Source organism: Diceros bicornis, chromosome 18 (genome assembly GCF_020826845.1).
Source record: "Diceros bicornis minor isolate mBicDic1 chromosome 18, mDicBic1.mat.cur, whole genome shotgun sequence".
In the NCBI taxonomy this organism is placed as follows: Eukaryota; Metazoa; Chordata; class Mammalia; order Perissodactyla; family Rhinocerotidae; genus Diceros; species Diceros bicornis.
Genome location: NC_080757.1, coordinates 55,523,011 through 55,542,577, shown reverse-complemented (window position 1 = coordinate 55,542,577; position 19,567 = coordinate 55,523,011). Strand labels below are relative to the sequence as shown.

General features: G+C 58.8%; 1 protein-coding gene across 2 annotated transcripts; it reads left to right on the top strand.

The window, feature by feature from the left end:
* The first annotated feature begins 775 nt into the window (after positions 1–775).
* Positions 776–19,352, top strand: HID1 (HID1 domain containing). Of its 2 annotated transcripts, none has more exons than XM_058561549.1 (19): positions 776–951; positions 6,346–6,495; positions 7,059–7,229; positions 7,826–7,942; positions 8,523–8,629; positions 8,876–8,992; positions 10,745–10,967; positions 11,177–11,233; positions 12,120–12,260; positions 12,438–12,528; positions 12,748–12,899; positions 13,008–13,086; positions 14,481–14,645; positions 15,827–16,054; positions 16,373–16,479; positions 17,027–17,107; positions 17,693–17,784; positions 17,962–18,120; positions 18,404–19,352. In XM_058561549.1, the coding sequence occupies exons 1-19, from the start codon at positions 886–888 to the stop codon at positions 18,465–18,467; spliced, it is 2,367 nt and encodes a 788-aa protein (XP_058417532.1). In that variant the 5' UTR covers positions 776–885; the 3' UTR covers positions 18,468–19,352. The 2 variants fall into 2 exon arrangements, with proteins under 2 accessions (XP_058417532.1, XP_058417534.1); XM_058561551.1 differs by having other exon boundaries at positions 777–951; positions 7,829–7,942.
* Positions 19,353–19,567: the final 215 nt, after the last annotated feature.

Genomic DNA, 19,567 nt, shown 5'->3' with positions numbered 1-19,567 from the left:
TTTCCTTGTTTCTCTCCATAGCTAATTGCTTGTAAAGGGCAGGCCCTGTGACTTAAGCCCCCTAGGCCCCCAGTCTCTGACACAGCGCTGGTGAATACCAGTCCCTCAACACATGTGTTGAAATGGATGGACCTAAAAGGATTCTCAGGGAAGGCAGGCGGCCAGAAAGGAGTTGTAGGACGCGGAGGGACCTTCCGTTCTCATCAGGCCAGGGAGCCGCTTTCCTGGAGCAGGGGCCCTGAGTCAGCGCCTCCCTTCCACAGAAAGGAGGGCTGAGCCCGGGGCTTGTGGCTGGAATAACAGCGAGGCTGCCTGGACATGTGGGTTTGACTGGTCAGAAAAAGGGAAACCAAGAGAGCAGATGCTCAGAAGAAAAAAAAAAAAAAGAATGAGGAGGACAGGCATTGACAAGGAGGGAGAGGGCTGGCTGAGAAGCTGCGGGCCCAGCGATGGTCGGGAGGAAGGGTGAGGATAGGGGCAAGGGGCGGGAGGGTGGGGGGATTGCCGGCCCTGGGGGCTGGGTGGAAATGGAAGGGATGGAGCGGAGGCAAAGCTCCGACACAGGAGGAAGGGCACGGAGCCACCGGGTCCGGCCGAGAAGGGCGGGGGGGTGCCCTGCTGCCTTGACGCGAGCTGCAGACTCCCGCGCAGGGAGTGGACTGGGCGGGGCGCGGCAGGTGCGGAGGGCGGAGCCACGCGGGGGCGGGGCCAGGAGGGCGGGGCCGACGCTGGGCCGGCGGGCGGGGTGCGCCGCTCTGCTCATGCGAGAGCAGCGGGGACCTCGGAGCTGGAGCTGCAGCTGGAGCTGGAGCTGGAGCTGGAGCTGGAGCTGGATCCCGAGCCCGGGCTGGGGCGGGGGTCGGGGCCGGAGCGGGCTCCAACGATATGGGGTCGGCCGACTCCAAGCTGAACTTCCGAAAGGCGGTGATCCAGCTCACCACCAAGACGCAGGTGCGCCCGGGGCCCCGGCTTCCTCACCCACCTGCCGGGCTGGGGGCTGGGCAGGGCCGGGGGGCTGCGCCAACTTGGCTTGTCCGGTCTTGGAGGGACCGGCTGGCCCCAGGGTGACGCTGAAGCCAGGGCCGGAGCGGGAGCCCTTGGCCTGTATCCCAGGGCTCCATCCCCTAGCCCCCCACCCCCAGCCTCCTCTCCCGGGAACATCCCTCTCCCCGCAGCCGCTGCTGCCACCTTAGGCCGACGTGTGCCTACTCCCTGAGCCAACGTCGCTGCTGTCCGCCCTCTGTCCTGCACGCCCCCCTCTGCCCCTTAAGCCTCGCATCTCCAGCCTTCCCCGCCCCCACTCACCCAGCCACCTCCCTGTCCCTCTCTCTGCCCCTCTGTGCCCGCTGGTCCGGGACGCACAGACCCGGCTGACTCAATGCAAACAAAGCCGGGACAGCGCCCGCCTGGGTCCGGGAAACAGCTGGTACGCGGCGGCAGCGGCCTGTCTGGGCCCAGGTTGATGCCCACAGCCAGAGAAGGCCCAGGTCTTCCTGGGTACATGCAAAGAGTGGGGGACAGCACTGCAGCCTGGCAAGGGGACTTGTTCTTAGGCCCATGGAGTCCAGTTTCCCAGATGGGGACCACTGCTCCAGGAGGCTCCTTCTCTGTGGTCCAGCGGTGGGGATGGCTGTGTTTGTGGGTACCCTCTCTTCTCCAGGTCAGGGCTAAGAACCCTCCAGTTTGCCCTTGACTGGCTGGTGTGGGGTTTAGGGGTGTCTTTAAGCCTAATCCATGCTTGCACATCCCCTTCAGTCCACAAGTGGCACAGAGGCTACTTCTTTGCCCCCAACACACAGGACATGGCCCCAGCAGGGCTGCTTCCCTGCCCACCCCTTCTCTCCTCACCCCTTGAACCAGGCCGCTCTGGCCTGGGAGATGCCCAGCCCTGACTCCCTGGATCCCTCACTTCCAAGGGAGTCAGGACCTGCTGTCATCTGGGACCTTCCTCTTACCACTCCCCACCCCCACCCCCACCACCCCCAGCTCCCTTTGCTCTTGACAGTTAGAGTGGGGTTGAGGGAGCCATCTCCCCACAGCCAGCTGGTCATAGCTTCAGAGGCCAGACCACACTCTCTCCTTCCCACGAGAGATACCCAAATGCCCAGGGCCTCTGCTGAGTCCAGCCCCGGCTGAGAGGCGTTTCATAGAAACCAGATGTTGCTTCTCGCCACTTCCCCCATGGCTCCTGGTTAGTTCTGGCACTTGGCTTTCTTTGGACTTCTAGGTCTGTGGGTGGCAGGTGGGCCAGCTCTCAATGTGGAGCCACAGGAGAGGAGGGAGGGGAGGCTCCCAGGTTTACCTACTTGGGGAGGGAAACACCTTGTTAGTGAAATGAGCTATGGGCTGTTGGCTCAGCAGCCAGGGTCCTTTGCTGGGCCAGCAGGACTAGCTCAGCTGAGTCGCAAAAGGTCTGGGTGGACTAGATTCCTCCCTGCTCCAGCCCCCTCCCCAAAATACAGTGTGCCTCTGTCTTTCCCTGGCTGCAGTCCTATGACAGAGCTGACTGAGACAGTGCTGTCCCATTTCCCAGCTGAGGACAATGAGTTGGTTTGGGACAGGACTGGAGCCAGAGACCAGCCTGGATCTCCCTCCGGAGAGCACTGGGGCCCTGCAGGTGGGAGGGGGCCTGGGCTGCCTGGAGAGAGAGACTCTCAGGGGCTGAAGCCTTGGGCTCTGTGTAGTGGGCAACTGTGTAGTGCTCTGGCTCGGGCAACTTGGAAGTGACCACCAGATCCCAGATGGTCATTCCAGACCTTACCACTTGCTGTCCCCAAGGAGAATGAGGCCAGTTGTCCCCAGGGTGTCCTCCAATCCCAGGCCCTCAGAGGCTGTGCTGTGAACACAGATTTTTGCTCTGGGCAGCAGAGAAGCCAACCCAGCACCTTTTCCCGTGGCCTGGGCCTGAGCTGCCACTGCTCGGCCTTCCCCGCCTTCCTGCTCTGCATCCTGTTTTCTTCCTGCCCTGGACTAGGCCTGACCCTGGTCCTGAGGGCCAGCAGCTTTGACTGTGTTTCCTGAGCATTTCTCAGGGTGGGTGGGGCTCTGGAGGGGGTACATTCCTGGACCTGGGCCCCTCTCCTCCATGCTGCCTGTTTGGAGATTCTCTGCCCTGGGCCAGAGGAGGCCTGGTGGTCCCTGTTTACATTACATGTGCACGTGTATGTGTGTGTGAATGCTGTGGTGACACGGTCCTCCAGAACAGGTCACCCTTAGCAGGCTAGAGCACTGCTAGTCCTTCCCTCCTCTCCCCAGAGAGGTTCAAAAGATGCAGCTGGTCCCCCAGGCTGGTGGGGGGGTCTGGACTGAGCGTATCCTGCAAAGCTGGGGTAAGCATATCTGAGTTTTCCCTGGGGATAGCTCAGTCCCTATGCCCCTGGCAGCATGGGCCTGCCGCCTCCAGCAAAAATACTCTTTTCAAAGAAACTGGCTTAGATTTTGGAAACTTCCTTGGGTTGGGTGGAGCCCAGCTGGGGTAACTGAGGCAGGAACTAAGCCATGTCCCTCCCCTCAGAAGCCTAAGGGGCTCCAGTGACCCTGGCCAATACCTGTAGCATCAGACTAGCCTGGTATGGTCAGGTAATGGTCACCAAATTGAAGTGTGGAGCCACAGTGGGACCAGGAGGGGAGGCCCGAGTTCGGGGTGAGGGAGGTGAAAGTCGCCATTCTTGAAGTTCAAGGCCAGCTCCCATAGCAGGGATTTTCCTCTGCTTCCTGGCTGGGCTAACCTGGTCCCACTAAGTTCCCTCCTAAGTCTCTGTCCTCGTTTCAAATTCAGTCCCTAGGTGACACTTGCCTGATGAACTAGGTTCGAGGTCAAGTCTACTTGGTGCTCGGTCAAGTTTCTGCCCCTTTAAGGGGATAGTGGCTACCTGGGAGGTGGGGAAAGTATCAGAGATGAGAGCTTCCCAGGGTTGGGGGGGCTCTGCGTGTTTTCTGGGATGTCCTTCCCCACCCCAGCCCCCCACACTGGGTGTGGTACCCCTGGACCCAGTGAGTGTTGAAGGCTGTCCTGGCTGTGGGCCTGAGGGCCAGCAAACCCCAGCCCCAGGGCCCCTCCTTTGGCCTTTGTTCCTTTCCCCCTGCTAACTGGCTCTACCAGTTCTGGGACTGAGCAGGCCCTGGTGCCAGGCCTGTGCTGCGGGCCATGGCCACGTGCTGCCTGTAGCTCGGAGGGGGCATTGCTTGGGGAGTGGGCCAGGGTGTACCTGGGCCTTAGTGAGGCTTTCGGCCCCAGCCTTACGCACCTCACTGGTGCTCAGCCCTGCCCAGTGACCAGGCTGAAGGGGTCTCTAGGATTAATTACAGCCTATAGCTGAACAAACATTGGCTGAGCATCTGCCGTATGTCTTTTTTTTTTTTTAAATAATTTTATTTATTTATTTATTTTTTCCCCCAAAGCCCCAGTAGATAGTTGTATGTCATAGTTGCACATCCTTCTAGTTGCTGTATGTGGGACGCGGCCTCAGCATGGCCTGAGAAGCGGTGCATCCGTGCGCCCGGGATCCGAACCCGGGCCGCCAGTAGCGGAGCGCGTGTACTTAACCGCTAAGCCACGGGGCCGGCCCTGCCGTATGTCTTAACTGCAAGGTCAGGGCAGAGGGGCTGGTGGACTAATGGGGCCTGGAGGCAAGTGCGCTGACCCTTGGAGCCAGGGGCTACGATGATTGACTGAGTGGGGTGGAGAGTAGGGTTCTAAGCCCGGCAATCCAGAGCTCTGGGAAACTTCTTTGAAGAAGTAGCTTCAGAGAACAGAATTATTTTTTAACAAGATATGTATTTTTTTCTGATGATAAGAGTAGTGCACGTTATGTGTGGATTTGTGGTGGTAGCAGGCCCTGTTATCAGGCCTTTCAGAGAAGGGAGAAGGCTGGGTTGATTGGAGCAAGCTGGGTAGGTCTCTTGCAGAAAGTGCTATTCAGAAGGGTAACAGTGCCTCGGACACCCTGGCCCCTCAACAGATGAACATTCAAAGAAAAAAAATAGTACTACATGCGCTTACAGAAAAATATAAAGAAAAAGAAAACTACTGGGAGAGATAATTGCTGTTAACATGCTGTCATTTTCTTCTCGGCTTTTGTTACTATGTAATTTACACAGAATTGTGATCATCCTATAGTTAGTTTTATATCTTGTCTTTTTCACATAGCATTTTACTGTGAGCATTTTCGATTCATTAATATTCTTTGAAAATGTGCTTCTGATAGCTGCATAATATTCCAGCGCATGAATGTGCCTTACTTTTTAAGCATTCCCGATTGTTGGTTATTTAGGTTGACTCCAACTTTTCACTGTTATCAACAATAACGCTTCAGTAAACATCCTCATACATGCACATCTCTGATCCTTTCCTGAGGAAGCGTTTCTCGAAGTGGAGTTTATGATTCAAACTGGTTTCCTGTATGGCTGTCTGTATGATTCAGAAGGCATAAGTGTGTTTATGGCATGTTGTCTCAATAGGATTGGTGGGACTTTGAAATGTGTTAGAAGGGGTGGGCATGCTGGGAAGGGGGAAAGTCTGAGCAAAGGCAAAGAAGATATGGCAGGGTTGTGTCGTGGGGATAGGAAATACAACTGTGTGTGTGTGCATGTGTGCATGCATGTAGGTGTGTTTAGGTAAGATCTTGGCGGACCGTCTGGCTGGGCTCTGGACTCAGGCTCCTGCAGGCAGTGGGGAGCCCCAGAGGTCTGTGCTGAGGGAGCAGTGCCTTGGGCGCTGTGCTTTGAACATGGGTTGGGGCCAGTGTGGAGGTGAGGCCCTGGCAAGAGTGGCCTGAAGTGCAGCGCCCCCACTGCCACTGTGGGCACTGAGAGGAGCAGGTGCGGGCAGAGAGCATGGGGGTCAGCTCCTTTAGATTTGGCATCTGTTGAGTGTGCGGGAGAGGGTGGAGGCTGGGGATGAGGGGGCAGCTGGGGTGAGTGGAAGTGAGCACATGTTCCCTTGTCTTCTTCCCAGACCTTGCTGAGCACAGCCTGGGTCTGGTCCCTGGGTGCTTGACCTAGCGGTGTGGCCTGGGGAGGTCCCCAAGTGGGGAGGCCCTGCCAGAGGACGACAGTGAGTTACTCAGGGTCACATAGTCCCTCAGGGACTGGACTGGGCTTTGGCTGCTGAACTCGGTGCCCAGCAGACCCCTGACCATCCGTGCCAAGTGTCCCCAGCCTGCCTGTGCTGGCCTCATGGTGGCTGAAGGCTGTCCCCCACGTGGGAAGACTCCTGGGCACCAGCAGGGATGGAGCAGGGGGATGGTAACTTCCCCCTGGGGGGCTCCCTTGGCTACAGGTTGGGCAAACTGTGGGCCTGTTGGCAAGGGATTGTGCAACTCTGGATGCTGGGTTCCCCCACAGCCCGTAGAAGCCACCGATGACGCCTTTTGGGACCAGTTCTGGGCGGACACGGCCACCTCGGTGCAGGATGTTTTTGCCCTGGTGCCGGCGGCGGAGATTCGGGCTGTGCGAGAGGAGTCGCCCTCCAACCTGGCCACTCTGTGCTACAAGGTGAGGGGGTGCCCGGCCCCCTGCTGCCACGCCCAGCTGAGCCGTTTCCCACCCTCACAGGGAGGCTGAAGCTGGCCCAGCGCTGCCGTCCGAGAGGGCAGGCACCCAGGACGTCCCACTTGCCCAGGTCTGGGCAGTCCGGAGGCTTCACACACTTCTCCCCACTAGTTGGGCTTTGGGAGAAAGTGATCATGGCAGTCGCCATCTGTGAGGCTTCCTCTGGGCCAGACCTTGCTGAGCACTTTCCACAGGTCAGCTCATTTAGCTCACCCTGTGTGGATGGTACTGTTAGTGTCACCATTTTACAGATGAGTAAACTGAGGCTCAGAGGGGTGGTCACTTAGCAAGGTCTCAGCCAGTGAGTAGTGGGCTAGGCTCTCACTCCTGTGATGCTCTAGGGATGCTCTCTGGCCCATGTCCTGTCCCCCTGACCTGGCTGACCCTGTCGGGAGAGGTGGCCCTGCTGCCTCTCCCCCTCTGAAGCCTGGGGTGCCCATCCTGACTACAAGTGCCAGGGCCCCACTCTCCACCCTTCCAGAGTGCCTCTCTGCCCATCCCCACAGGCCGTCGAGAAGCTGGTGCAGGGAGCTGAGAGCGGCTGCCATTCGGAGAAGGAGAAGCAGATTGTCCTGAACTGCAGCCGGCTTCTCACTCGCGTGCTGCCCTACATCTTTGAGGACCCTGACTGGAGGGGCTTCTTCTGGTCCACAGTGCCTGGGGCAGGGCGAGGAGGGGTCTGTGGGCTTGGCCAGGGCTGGGTGGGAGGGTGGAGTTGCGGTGAGAGGAGGAGAACCCTGGTTCAGGGCCAGCCACATTCCTCCAGACCTCTTCTGGAGTTTGGGAAGTGCAGGGATAAGAGGAGTGGGGGTTGCTGCTGAGCAGGGGGGTCAACTCCTCCTTCTTGAGCCCTCCATTCCTTCTTTCTGCCCACAGCTGGGTAGAGATGGGGGCAGGGCCGCCCGGCCCTCTCCCTCTCCCGCCTGCCCCACCCCCTCCCTGCGTTTATCTCCAGGCAAATGGCCAAGGGGCGGGGCCCAGCGGTTCCAAGCAATTCCCAGCACTGCTGAGGCTCTGGAGTTTAGGGGACACAGCGTGGCCCCTCCCAGTCAGGGGGGAGGTTTCCTCGCTGCTCCCAGCCTTGCTCTGTCCCTCTTCTGCCTTGGGAGGTTTGGGGTGATGGGAGTCTACTTCTTTTCCCTTCATCCCTATGCCCATGGGTGGCTGCCTGGGCCCAGACCCCGTACTTCTCCCACTGCCCCTCCCCGAGTCCAGGGGCCACCTCTCCTTGGCCAGCTACCACTGAGATGGCCTGTGGGTGCTGTGTCTCAAGCAGGGAGAGGACGATGATGAGAATGCCCGGCCCCTGGCTGAGTCCCTGCTCCTGGCCATTGCTGACCTGCTCTTCTGCCCCGATTTCACCGTCCAGAGCCACCGGAGGAGCACTGTGGTGAGAGCCCGCCAACCCCCACCCCCAGCCGGGGAGGGCTCTAGTCCTGGGTTAGGGCGGTTGAAGTTCCCCTGGGCAGGATCCTGCGAGGGCAGGGGCCGCTCTGGGAGAGCTGGGCTGCCTGGCACAGCTGGAGAGGAGCCAGCTGGTGTGCCGCCCTGCCCCCTGCATCCGGGAGGCTGGGCACAGGCACCCATTGTCTTCGTCTGGCAGCGGGTGGGGGTGTGGGGCTTGGACACAGGAGGCCCGGCCCTCTGACTTCCTGTGGGCTCATGGACTCGACCTTGAGTGTTCTCTGCCCCCCACCCCCACGCACCACTGGGGGCACCCAATTCCATTCTGCTCCCTCCCAATCTTGCCCTGTCTCAAGCTGGGCTTAGCAAGTAAAAGGACCAGGCTGAAGAAAAATTAGCTTTCAAGAGGTTGAGAACAGTCGTTTCTTCCTTGTGCATTAGTACCTGGGGCATTTTGAGGGTCTGTCTTTAGGAGAATATGAGAGTCTCTGCCCCCTGGGGGGGGATGGGGGCAGGGGCTTGGGTTGGCCATCCGCAGCCTGATCTCTTCCTGACCCTGTCCCCAGGACTCAGCAGAGGACGTCCACTCCCTGGACAGCTGTGAATATATCTGGGAGGCCGGGGTGGGCTTTGCTCATTCCCCCCAGCCCAACTACGTCCACGACATGAACCGGTGAGCCATGCTTGGGCCCAGAGTCTGTGGCGGGGCTGGACCCGCAGCCTGGCCCTTGCACAGCTCAGAGAGGGAAACATGCGTGGGGTTTTTTCCAAGGACACCCTGCCTATACTCGTGACCCCACTTCAGCCTCACAGGGATAAAAGGGGGTCATTTCTTTTCATGGACTTGCGCTGGGGCTGGGCAGGGTGGGCATGCCCTCCTGGAGGACTGAACCCCTCCCCTCATAACCCCCCACCCAAGGATGGAGCTGCTGAAGCTGCTGCTGACATGCTTCTCTGAGGCCATGTACCTGCCCCCAGCTCCGGACAGTGGCAGCACCAACCCGTGGGTGCAGTTCTTTTGTTCCACAGAGAACAGGTGAGGGGCCCCTGGCCTTGTTTTCCATTCGCCGCCTCCTGGTTCTAGGCAGCCCAGAGCTGACGCCGCTCTCCAGCCCCAAGAGTCTTATTTGAGGGGAGGTGCTGCCCCCTGGTGGTTATGACTTGTAACTTCGCCACACCTTATGCCGGCGCTGTCCAGTGTCCCATTGGGGGGCCCTGGTGACTCCTGCCTGTGTCCTCCATCTAGAGCCGCGCTGTCAAGTAGAAATATAATACAAACCACATATGCAATTTAAACATTTCTAGTAGCGACACTAAAAAAGTAAAAAGAAACAGGTGAAATTAGTTTTAATATTTCATTTAATCCGATATATCCAAAATATCAGCATTAACATGTAATCACTATACAAAATTATTGAGATGTTTTACATTTCCTTTTCATGCTAAGTTTTCAAAATCTTGGTGTGTAGTTTACACTTACAGCACATCTCAATTCAGACCAGCCACAATTTAAGCTCTCAATAGCTACATGTGGCTTGGATGGGGCAGTGCAGTTTAGACAGTGGGTGGGGAGGGGGCGTAATGAATACCCTGAAGGATGAGGAAGCCCGGCCACATAGGGGCGTGCATGGGCTGTGGAGGCTCATGGGAGTACATGGAGGTGTCACGTGGCGAGATTGAGTGTTTGGAGCTGGTACATGCGCTCCAGCTGTGCCCAGGGCCGTGCTGGCAGCACAGGAGTTAGTGCCCCTAAGGGTCGTGGTTCACCCTCTTACTTCCAGACTCTGATCCCCACATGGCACGCCTCATCCTTCAGGTTTTCCTGGCTGCCTTCCCAACCCCTTTTTTTTTCCCCAGAAGAGAAGGGAGGCCCCCTCCACCAGTCAGAGTCCAAGGCTGGCCAGGGTTTTCTTTCTCACCAGCCTTGTCAGGCAAACAGCCATCCTTTGTCAGTTGCTTCGCCTCGAGGGGTCTCACTTTCCTCATCCGTAAGATGAGGAGCCTGAACCCTGACATCTTACAAATCTCTGAATGGAGCCATTCTGTGGCCTGGGAGCTGGGTGATTGAGCACATGCTCTGCTTCCCCAGGGGAAGCCCACCTCCCTGTGGGCCTCCAACTCCTTCTTTGAAGCCCCGAGGGAGGGTACCTGCCCCTCAAGATCCTGAGGGGCATGTCATTACATATCTGTCCAGACCATAGAATGGATGGCACCAAGAGTGAATCCTGATGTAATTGTGGACTTGGGGTGATACAGGTGTGTCCGTGTAGGTTCATCAGTTGTAACAGATGTACCCCTCTGGTGGGGGTGTGAGTCGGGGAGGCTGTGCATGTGTGGGGCAGGGCTATATGGGAAATCTCTGTACCTTCCTCTCAGTTTTGCTGTGAACCTAAAACTGCTCTAAAAAATAAAGTCTTTTAAAATAATAATAAGAGGAAAAAATAGGCTTTGCCCCTGGGGGAAAAATCTAAGGGGTGTGGACATGATTTCCTACAAAGAGCCCCTCATGACTGGCCATCACGCTCTTGGTTATAAATTCCTTCTGCCCTCGGCCCAGCCTGGCCCAGGTCTGGGATGCAGGCAAAGATGAGGAAGGGATCTCTTCTACTTCGGACGGGACGAGCTCCTGGGTCTGCTCCCCAGTCCCTAGCCCAGGGCCTGGCACTGATACACTTGTTGAATGAGGGGGTGGCTTGGCTGACCTGCCCACGTGGTCCGGCCAGGGTGGACGGAGGGAGGGCTGGGCTCAGTGGCGTCTCTGCATCTCCGCCCTTCCTCTCCGCCGCAGACACGCCCTGCCCCTCTTCACCTCTCTCCTCAACACCGTGTGTGCCTATGACCCTGTGGGCTATGGGATCCCCTACAACCACCTGCTCTTCTCCGACTACCGGGAACCCCTGGTTGAGGAGGCTGCCCAGGTGCTCATCGTCACCTTGGACCATGACAGCGCCACCAGCGCCAGCCCCACCGTGGACGGCACCACCACAGGCACTGCCATGGACGATGCTGATGTAAGGATGGGAGGGGGAGGGCAGCCGCCCTGCCAGGCTGTGGGTAGATGACACACCCTCTAGCAGAACCCAGGCAAGGGATACCCAGTGGGCACCTCCTGGTGAGCCTGGGGGTATCTGAGGTCGGAAGGGGCACTGCTGCCCCAACTAGGCCCGGGCTAGGGGCAGGGGTGAGGGCACCTGCTCACCTCGGGCTCCGCCCTCTGCAGCCTCCAGCCCCCGAGAACCTGTTTGTGAACTACCTGTCTCGCATCCATCGCGAGGAGGTGAGTTGAGCACTGCTCTTTCTCCTGTGGATTCTTGATGCCTCCCCTTCCACAATGGTTACGGCCTTGCAGAGGTGAGGGGATGCAGATGAGAGGGGGTGAAGGGAGTCTTGACCCCTATGTGAAGGAACCATGGTCCCTGTGGACTCAGGCCACCCCAGGTGAAACAGTGATGGCAGGACTGTGAGGGTTTCGAGACGCAGAAAAGGGCTGATGGCCTCAACTGGGTGGGGGTAACCAGGAAGGCTTCCGAGGAGGCAGCTCTGATGTCAGGTTTAGTGGAGGGGGAGTGACAGTGGACTTAAAGGCCAGGCAGACCTGAGTTCATGTGTCTTATGACCTTGGGGGAGGTTCTTGTGCCCCAGAGCTCTAACTGCTGCAGCTGTAACATGGGCACGGTAACTGCTTTCTTGCCTGGGTGTGAGGATTAATTGCGAGTGCAGCCCTGTGTGCAGTAGGTGCTCAGTGGATGGCAGCTCTTTGAGAATGGTGGAATGCTCCTCACGTGTGACAGGGCGATGGGGAGGGGTGGATGGCACCTGTCAACAAGGAGTCCAGGTGGGCAGGGGCCCAGTTCAGTGTGTGTGTGTGTGTGTGTGTGTGTGTGTGTGTGTGTATGTGAGGGGGTCAGTAGGAGCAGCCTTGCTCGGGCACAGGGGAGCCTGTGGTCTGGCGGGGGGGTAAGGGGCTCTCCGACCTGCCCTGGACTCAGCTTCCTGAGGGCCTGGCCCAGGACAGCTATTGATGACATTGGAATCTGGGCCCCTCAGGCTCTAGAGGTGAGACTAGGCTCTGAGGGAGTGAGGAGGCATTTTGGGGGCCCTGGCATGGGAAGCGGAGCCACAAGGGGCCAGACTGGACAGGCCCCTGCTCTTCCCCCCGCCAGGACTTCCAGTTCATCCTTAAGGGCATAGCCCGGCTGCTGTCCAACCCCCTGCTCCAGACCTACCTGCCCAACTCCACCAAGAAGATCCAGTTCCACCAGGAGCTGCTGGTCCTCTTCTGGAAGCTCTGCGACTTCAACAAGGTGGGCCAGCTTTAGGGCCCAGCCTGGCGGGCAGCGGTCTGCTTTGAAATGGGGAGCGGCTACTCTGGATAGCCCAGGCATGGAGACAGCATCTGGGGAGACTCTGAGGAAGGGGAGAGGGTGGGGCAGAGCTGCCCTCCCTCTGACCCCCCACCTGTCCCCTACCCCACCCCCCAGAAATTCCTCTTCTTTGTGCTGAAGAGCAGCGATGTGCTGGACATCCTGGTTCCCATTCTCTACTTCCTCAACGATGCCCGAGCTGATCAGTGTAAGGCCAGGGTGGGCAGGGGATCCTGGGGGGCTCCTCTCCGGGGGTGGGGGGGGGCAGGTCCAGCCAATCTGTCCTGCCTCCCAGGGCCTCAAGCCTGGGTCTCTGACCTCCCAGGAAAAGAGCTTCTTCCAGGCCCCCCAAGATGGGTTTCTGCCCTGGGCTCCCTTCTTCCCCTCCCCACCCAGCGTGGTGACCCCCCCATGCCACGTGCTGCAGCTCGGGTGGGCCTGATGCACATTGGCGTCTTCATTCTGCTGCTTCTGAGCGGGGAGCGGAACTTCGGGGTGCGGCTGAACAAGCCCTACTCAGTGCGCGTGCCCATGGACATCCCAGTCTTCACCGGTACCCACGCGGACCTGCTCATTGTGGTGAGGGGGGTCCTGCCGCCAGGACCTGGGGGCATGGGCGTGATGTCCTCTTGTCTGAGTCTGGAGGCGGCGGGGACCCTATGGCCGTCCCTCTGCCTCCCTGCACAGGTATTCCACAAGATCATCACCAGCGGGCACCAGCGGCTGCAGCCCCTCTTCGATTGTCTGCTCACCATAGTGGTCAACGGTAGGAGGGCCGGGAGCCTGTCTTCTTTGCGCTCACCACCAGGTGGCGCCAGGCCACAGGCTGACCTGCTGCCTGCTCCCTGATTCAAACCCGCCCGGTCCAACAGAAATATACCGTCAGCCACCTATGTACTGGTCAATTTTCTAGTAGCTACATTAAAAAAAAAAAAAAAAAAAAGAAACAGGTGACAATAACTTTATATTTTATTTAATTTTTTAAATTTACATCCAGAGTACCATCATCTCAACACGTAACCAATATAAAAAATTATTGAGATATTTTATATTCTTTTTTGCACCCCATCTTCAAAATCTTGTATTTCACACGTGTGTCTCAGGAATAGCTATGTTTCAAGTGCTTAATGGCCACATGTGGCTCGTGGCTACCTTATTGGACAGTGCAGGTTTGGACCAGTGCAGTTGGGGTACTGGGATGTGCTCCTCCCACCAGCCCAGAGTGCAGACAGCTGTCTGGAAGAGGCGGCGGGAGGGCTCAGGCTGGCTGGGGTGCTGCGCCCAGCAAGGTGGGTGGCCGTGGGCTGGGGCGGGATGACTTCAGCATAGCCACCTTTTGGAGAGGATGATCCTGGGTGGGAGGGACTGTGGACCCTCCTTGTGGTCTCTTGGACTCCAGGGTGGGTGGGGCGGTTCGGGGTGCCTCTAGCTACGCCGTGAGCTCTGGGACTAGAACCACGACTCTCCAGTCCTCGGTCACTCATTGGCTCCATCCCACAAATCTTAACTGAGCACTGGCGAAGTGTGGCTGGCTCTGAGAATGTATCTGTGACCAAGAAAGCCATCGCCCTGCCCCAGCCGGAGAAAGACATGAGGCAAAAATGCACACAGACCACTATGTGACTTCAAGCTGTGCATGGCATTTCATCTCTGATCCCCCTCACAGGCTATGCAAAAAAAAAAAAAATGGATTTAATTGTATCTAGACTATCAGGTTGATATTCTAGAAAGACTTAAAGATCCTGAGTTTGTAACCCTGCCAATCATTTTATAACTGGGAAACTGGGCAAGTTTACGAACCTCTCTGAGCCTCAGTTTCCTTGTCTGTAAAATGGGAATGGTTTCGTCTGTGTCCCACCTTCCCCTCAGAGGTGTGGGGAGGAGTGGGCGAGATGGCATGTGTGAGTGACTTTATAAACAGTATGGCTGTCCACACAGTGGAGGGACGAGGGTAGAGCCCCGGTGGCCTCCTGGGGCTCTGCGGGAGGCATGGCCAGTGTGGTCTTGGCCTCCGGCGGCTTGGTCTTCCTGGCTTTGCGGGGGACTTCACAGGCAGGGTGCAGGGAGTGTTTGGGAGCGGGGGCATCTTGTCCTGCTCAGGCCCAGGATGTGCAAGGACGGCGGTGGGGGCCCAGGAGTGAGCCAATGCCTCCTCTGTAGTGTCCCCCTACCTCAAGAGCCTGTCCATGGTGGCCGCCAACAAGCTGTTGCACCTGCTGGAGGCCTTCTCTACCACCTGGTTCCTCTTCTCTGCCGCCCAGAACCACCACCTGGTCTTCTTCCTCCTGGAGGTTTTCAACAACATCATCCAGTACCAGTTCGACGGTGAGGCACCAGCCCAAGCCCCGGGCCTGCTCTCGGGGGCAGGAATCAGGGTGGGCAGTGGGTGAGGGCACCTTCCCGTCTAAGGAGGGCACAGCCCTCTGCTCCCCAGTTTGTTCAGCGTGCATTTATTGAGCACCCGCTGTGTACCAAGCCCAGTGCTGGGTGCAGGGGATACAGTGGGGAGCAAAACAGAGTGCTCCCTGCCCCGTGGAGCTCACAGCTGGGAGTGGAGGCACAGAGGGAGGCTTTAAACAGATGCACACCCAGACAAACAGGTCATCCTAAATCTGATGAGAGGCAAGTTCAGGGTGGTATGGTTCTGATGGGTGTCACAGGGGCCAGACTGCCTGGTGTAAATTAGGGCCTTGCCGCTTGTTAGCTCTGTGACAGTGGGCACATAACTTAACCTCTCTGAGCCTCAGTTTCTTCATCTATAAGATGGTCATAACAATAGTATTGAGTCCCTATTTCAGAGGGTGTTGGAAGGATTAAGTAAAATGACCCCAAAAAAGCACTTAGCACAGTGTCTAGCAACCTAAATATTAGCAGTTATTATTATTTCCAAAAGAAGTAATATTTGCACTGATCTATGAGGGATGAATGGGGATGAGGTGGGGTAGAAAAGCATTTCGGGGGGAGGGGCAACATATGCAAAGGCCCTGGGGTGAGATGTTGAACTGAAAGCAGGGCAGTGTGGTGAGAGGCAGGGACCAGAGAGGTGGACGTGGCACTGAAGGTCTGGAAAGCGTCTGTATCTTCCCCCAGAGACGAGGGAATTCAGCGTGGGTGACGGAGCACAGGCACACGCCACGTTGTCTTTTCTCTCTGCTGTCCTAGCTCAGGAAGAGTCAAAATATTGAACAGCTGGCTTGGGGTGGACACTGACGTGCTGGGCCAGCCTCCCTTTGCCAGGTGTCACCGCTTAGTGCTGGATGGTGAGGGGGTCTGGAAGGTGCCCAGGAGGGGCATGGCGGGGAGCTGAGCCAGAAGCTCTGAACATCCTGGGAGAGCTACAGCGGCCACACCGCGTCTGCCTGGCCCCCTGTCTTGGGTGCCCCTTTCCAGCTCCTCCCCTGGGATAGATGCTCCCCGGTCCTCCCAACTCCCCCTCCCAGGAAGCCCGCCTCGTGGAGGAGGAGGTGTGGGGGCCTCCCTGAGGCGAGGCTCGTCCCTCCCCACAGGCAACTCCAACCTGGTCTACGCCATCATCCGGAAGCGCAGTGTCTTCCACCAGCTGGCCAACCTGCCCACCGACCCGCCTGCCATCCACAAGGCGCTGCAGCGGCGGCGACGCACACCGGAGCCCTTGTCCCGCACTGGCTCGCAGGAGGGCGCCTCCATGGAGGGCTCCCGCCCTGCCGCCCCCGCCGAGCCAGGCACCCTCAAGACCAGCCTGGTGGCCACCCCAGGTCTGGCGCTGGCAGGTGGCAGGGGGGTGTGGGTACTGGCATGGTTGGGGGATGGGCTGGGTCCCTGGGGTGTCACCCCCATCTCTGGCAAAGGCAAGGCCTGAGTTGGGAAGCTGAGGGGATGGGGATGGGCAATAGGGGTGGGGCTGGAGGTATTGAGGGGGCCCAGGAGGGGGAGCTTGGCGGGGGGACCGAGCCTCGGGGCTGGGTGTGGGGAGATCAGGCACAGCATCTCTTAAGTGGGTGGAGGAAAGAGGGAGCCTCTTCCAGCTGGTGTCTGGCAGGTGTCCTCACGCCCACTTGGGGCCCCTGCCCCAGGCATTGACAAGCTGACAGAGAAGTCCCAGGTGTCAGAGGATGGCACCTTGCGATCCCTGGAGCCTGCGTCCCAACAGAGCTCAGCAGACGGCAGCCCAGCTGTGGAGGTGGGCGACTGGGACTCCTGGAGGGGTGTGAGGCTGGGCATTCCCTTTCTCCCTGGCCTCCAGGGTGTGGGCTGGGCCAGGGCACTCTGGGGTCACCTGTGGTAGAGGGGTAGGCACGTAGTGCCCAGGGCATCAGGGTGGGCACTGCTGATTTTCGGGGGAGGCTTTTACGTACCCCTTCCTTGTTTACTGGTCAGGAGCTCAAGCCCTTGGTCTTCAGACACCTCATCCATCACCCTTATCTGAGGCTGGGCTGGCCTTTACCCGCCTGCCCAGTCAGCCCCGGGCCCTAAACCTGTCACTGGGCTGGGCTGGGTTGGGCAGGGCCTGGGGCGCAGGGCAAAGGGTGCTGGGCTGGGCTGGGCTGTCCCCTCCGTTGGGAGTGAGCCCCCCCCCCCACCAACATGGGCCAGTAGAGAGACCTTATTGCCCTCCCAGGTTCCAGAATGGGGAGGGACTGGGAAGAGGGGATGCTTCTCTGCCCTCGGTCCCCACCCTGTACCTACTCCCTCCACCCCTCACTCCTATTCCTTCCCCTGGGAACCAGGAGCCCAGCCAGGTGTGGCGGGAACAGCGGCGACCATCCAACTCGTCAGCCAGTGGGCAGTGGAGCCCAACATCGGAGTGGGTGAGGGTTCGGGCAGATGGCACGGAGGAGGGGCGGGTCAGGGGCTCCTGGCTCGAGGAACAGGTCAGCAAAGGCTCGGATGGGAATGTGTCCAAGTCCAAGGACTGGCCTGGGAGCCAGGCTCGGGTCAGTCAGTCCTTCCAGCTGGGTGACCTTGGCCTCTCTCTGGCTCAGTTGCTTCCTGTGTCTACACTGTCCAAAGTTCTCCTGCAGGGTTAAGCTTCACTTGTCCACAGTGCTAACTTTCTTAATAAATCACCCTTTCCAGCTTCCTTCCCCGAATCGCTTGCCCACTCCCTTATGTGTTTCCTGAGATCACCACTAATTGCACTTGTGTGGGGTAATTAACGTCCCTCCCTGACCATGCCATTGTAAGGGTAAAGGGGACAGTTTCTGGCATGCCGTACGTGCTCAGTGCGAGGCCCTGACTGTGAATAGATCACTGTTCCTGGGCACTGCCCCACGCCAGGCCCTTGCTGTGGTAGGTGGGGACGCTGCCTGCTGTGGGGAGCCCATGGTTCAGGCCTGTCCCATAGCCCCTGGGGGCTGCTTTCCCAGCCCCAGGAGCCCCGGTCCCTCCCCCAGGTCCTCTCCTGGAAGTCCAAGCTGCCACTGCAGACCATCATGAGGCTGCTCCAGGTGCTGGTTCCCCAGGTGGAGAAGATCTGCATTGACAAGTGAGGCTGGGGGCGGGGGTGGGCAGGTGGGCCCTGAGGAGGGGCCCACCCAGGCTTGAGTGGGGGTGAGACCGCGAGCATGGGCCTCTGGGGTGCAGGGTGAGCCCCATGTTCCCCTTGATCTTCAGGGTGGGCTTTCCCACGTGATCACATTGGAGACACCCCTCTCCCTGGCAGGGGCCTGACAGACGAGTCGGAGATCCTGAGGTTCCTGCAGCACGGTACCCTGGTGGGGCTGCTGCCCGTGCCCCACCCCATCCTCATCCGCAAGTACCAGGCCAACTCGGGCACGGCCATGTGGTTCCGCACCTACATGTGGGGCGTCATCTATCTGAGGTGGGCCCCGCGGGGTGGGGGTACAGTTACCAGCCTCAGTGGGTCTGGTGTCCACCTGAGGGTCTGCCCAGTGGTGCTCAGCAGGGGTCGTGGCTCTGAGTCCCACCTCGTAGTGGGCTTAATGTCAAGACAGTCAACCAGGGTGGCCTTGTCTGGTTGAGGGTGGGCACCCACTGCCCGGGGTGGGACATCAGGGTGGAAGGGGTTGGGCTTCCGCCTAGCTCCTCCTCAGTCTTTTGACAAGGCCTCCCAGCACCTGGGTGACAGCCCACTCCCTCTGCAGGAATGTGGACCCACCTGTCTGGTACGACACCGATGTGAAGCTATTTGAGATACAGCGAGTATGAGGATGGAAGCCTGCAAGGGGCAGGGACCAGGGGAGGGCAGGGGCCCTTGTCCTTCTGATGCTTCCCCCAACCCACCGTTCTGAGCTTTAAATGACTACGATCAGGGCTGGTGGCTGGCAGAGTGGCCGAGTCCTGGGTAGCAGGCCCTGGAGGCCCCTTGTGGCTGGGACAGTGGGGACCAGCTCTGACCCGCCCCCCTGACTAGGCTGGACTCACAGGAGCTTCTCGTCTCCAGGGCTGCAGGCCCCAGCCCGAGCCCCCATCTCACTCTGCTCCCCCTCAAGACCTGTTTTCTGTGCTGCCCCTCAGTCCCCACCCAGCCCCTGTGCTGCCCACACCCAGATGCCACAGGTCACTATGCCCGAATGGGTTGCCCAAGAGGGAGCCTTGGGCCATCCCTTGTGGCACCTGGGCAGGGTGAGGGGAGCCCTTCCAACCCTCCCAACCTGAAATCACCTGGTCAGGCCTGGCTAGCTGCCAGGGCCCGCGGGAGGAAGGGGCGTGGGAGGAAGGAGCGTGGCCAGGCTGCTCGAGGAGGAGGCTGGGGGCTGGCAGACTGCAAAAGCCAGACTAGGGGAGCTCATGCATTTTAGGGGTTTGGAGTAGGGTGTTGAGGGTCTCCTGCTATATTCTCCCAGGTCAATGGATATAGATATAGCTGGCTCCTTCTTATCCAGTAACGGGGGGGGGAAAGGAATGAGGAGAGCAAGGGCAGCTGTACAGTCCTCCCTGCCCCCGCCCACTGCCTGGATGACTGGGGGAAGGGGGGCCAGGAGGCCACCCCTCCGTCCTGCTGGCTCTGGCCTCTGGGTCTCCCTCAACCTACCTGTGTCAGTACAATCTTTGCTCTGTACAATCTCTTACACAATAAAACTCCCCTCTCCACGCCCTGGCTCTTTGTGCTTGGAGAGGAGGGGGTCAGGCCATGGCTATTGGCTTCAGTGGAGCTGGGGATTCTGCCTCCCAGAGGCAGTCCCCAGAGGGCCCTCAGCGCATGACTGGGAACTGGCATTTGTCATTTTCTTGGGTAAAAGTGGAGAATTGGACCCTCTCACCCAGGGTTTGGCCCCCTGGGCTGTGGCCACCCAGATGAAGAGCCC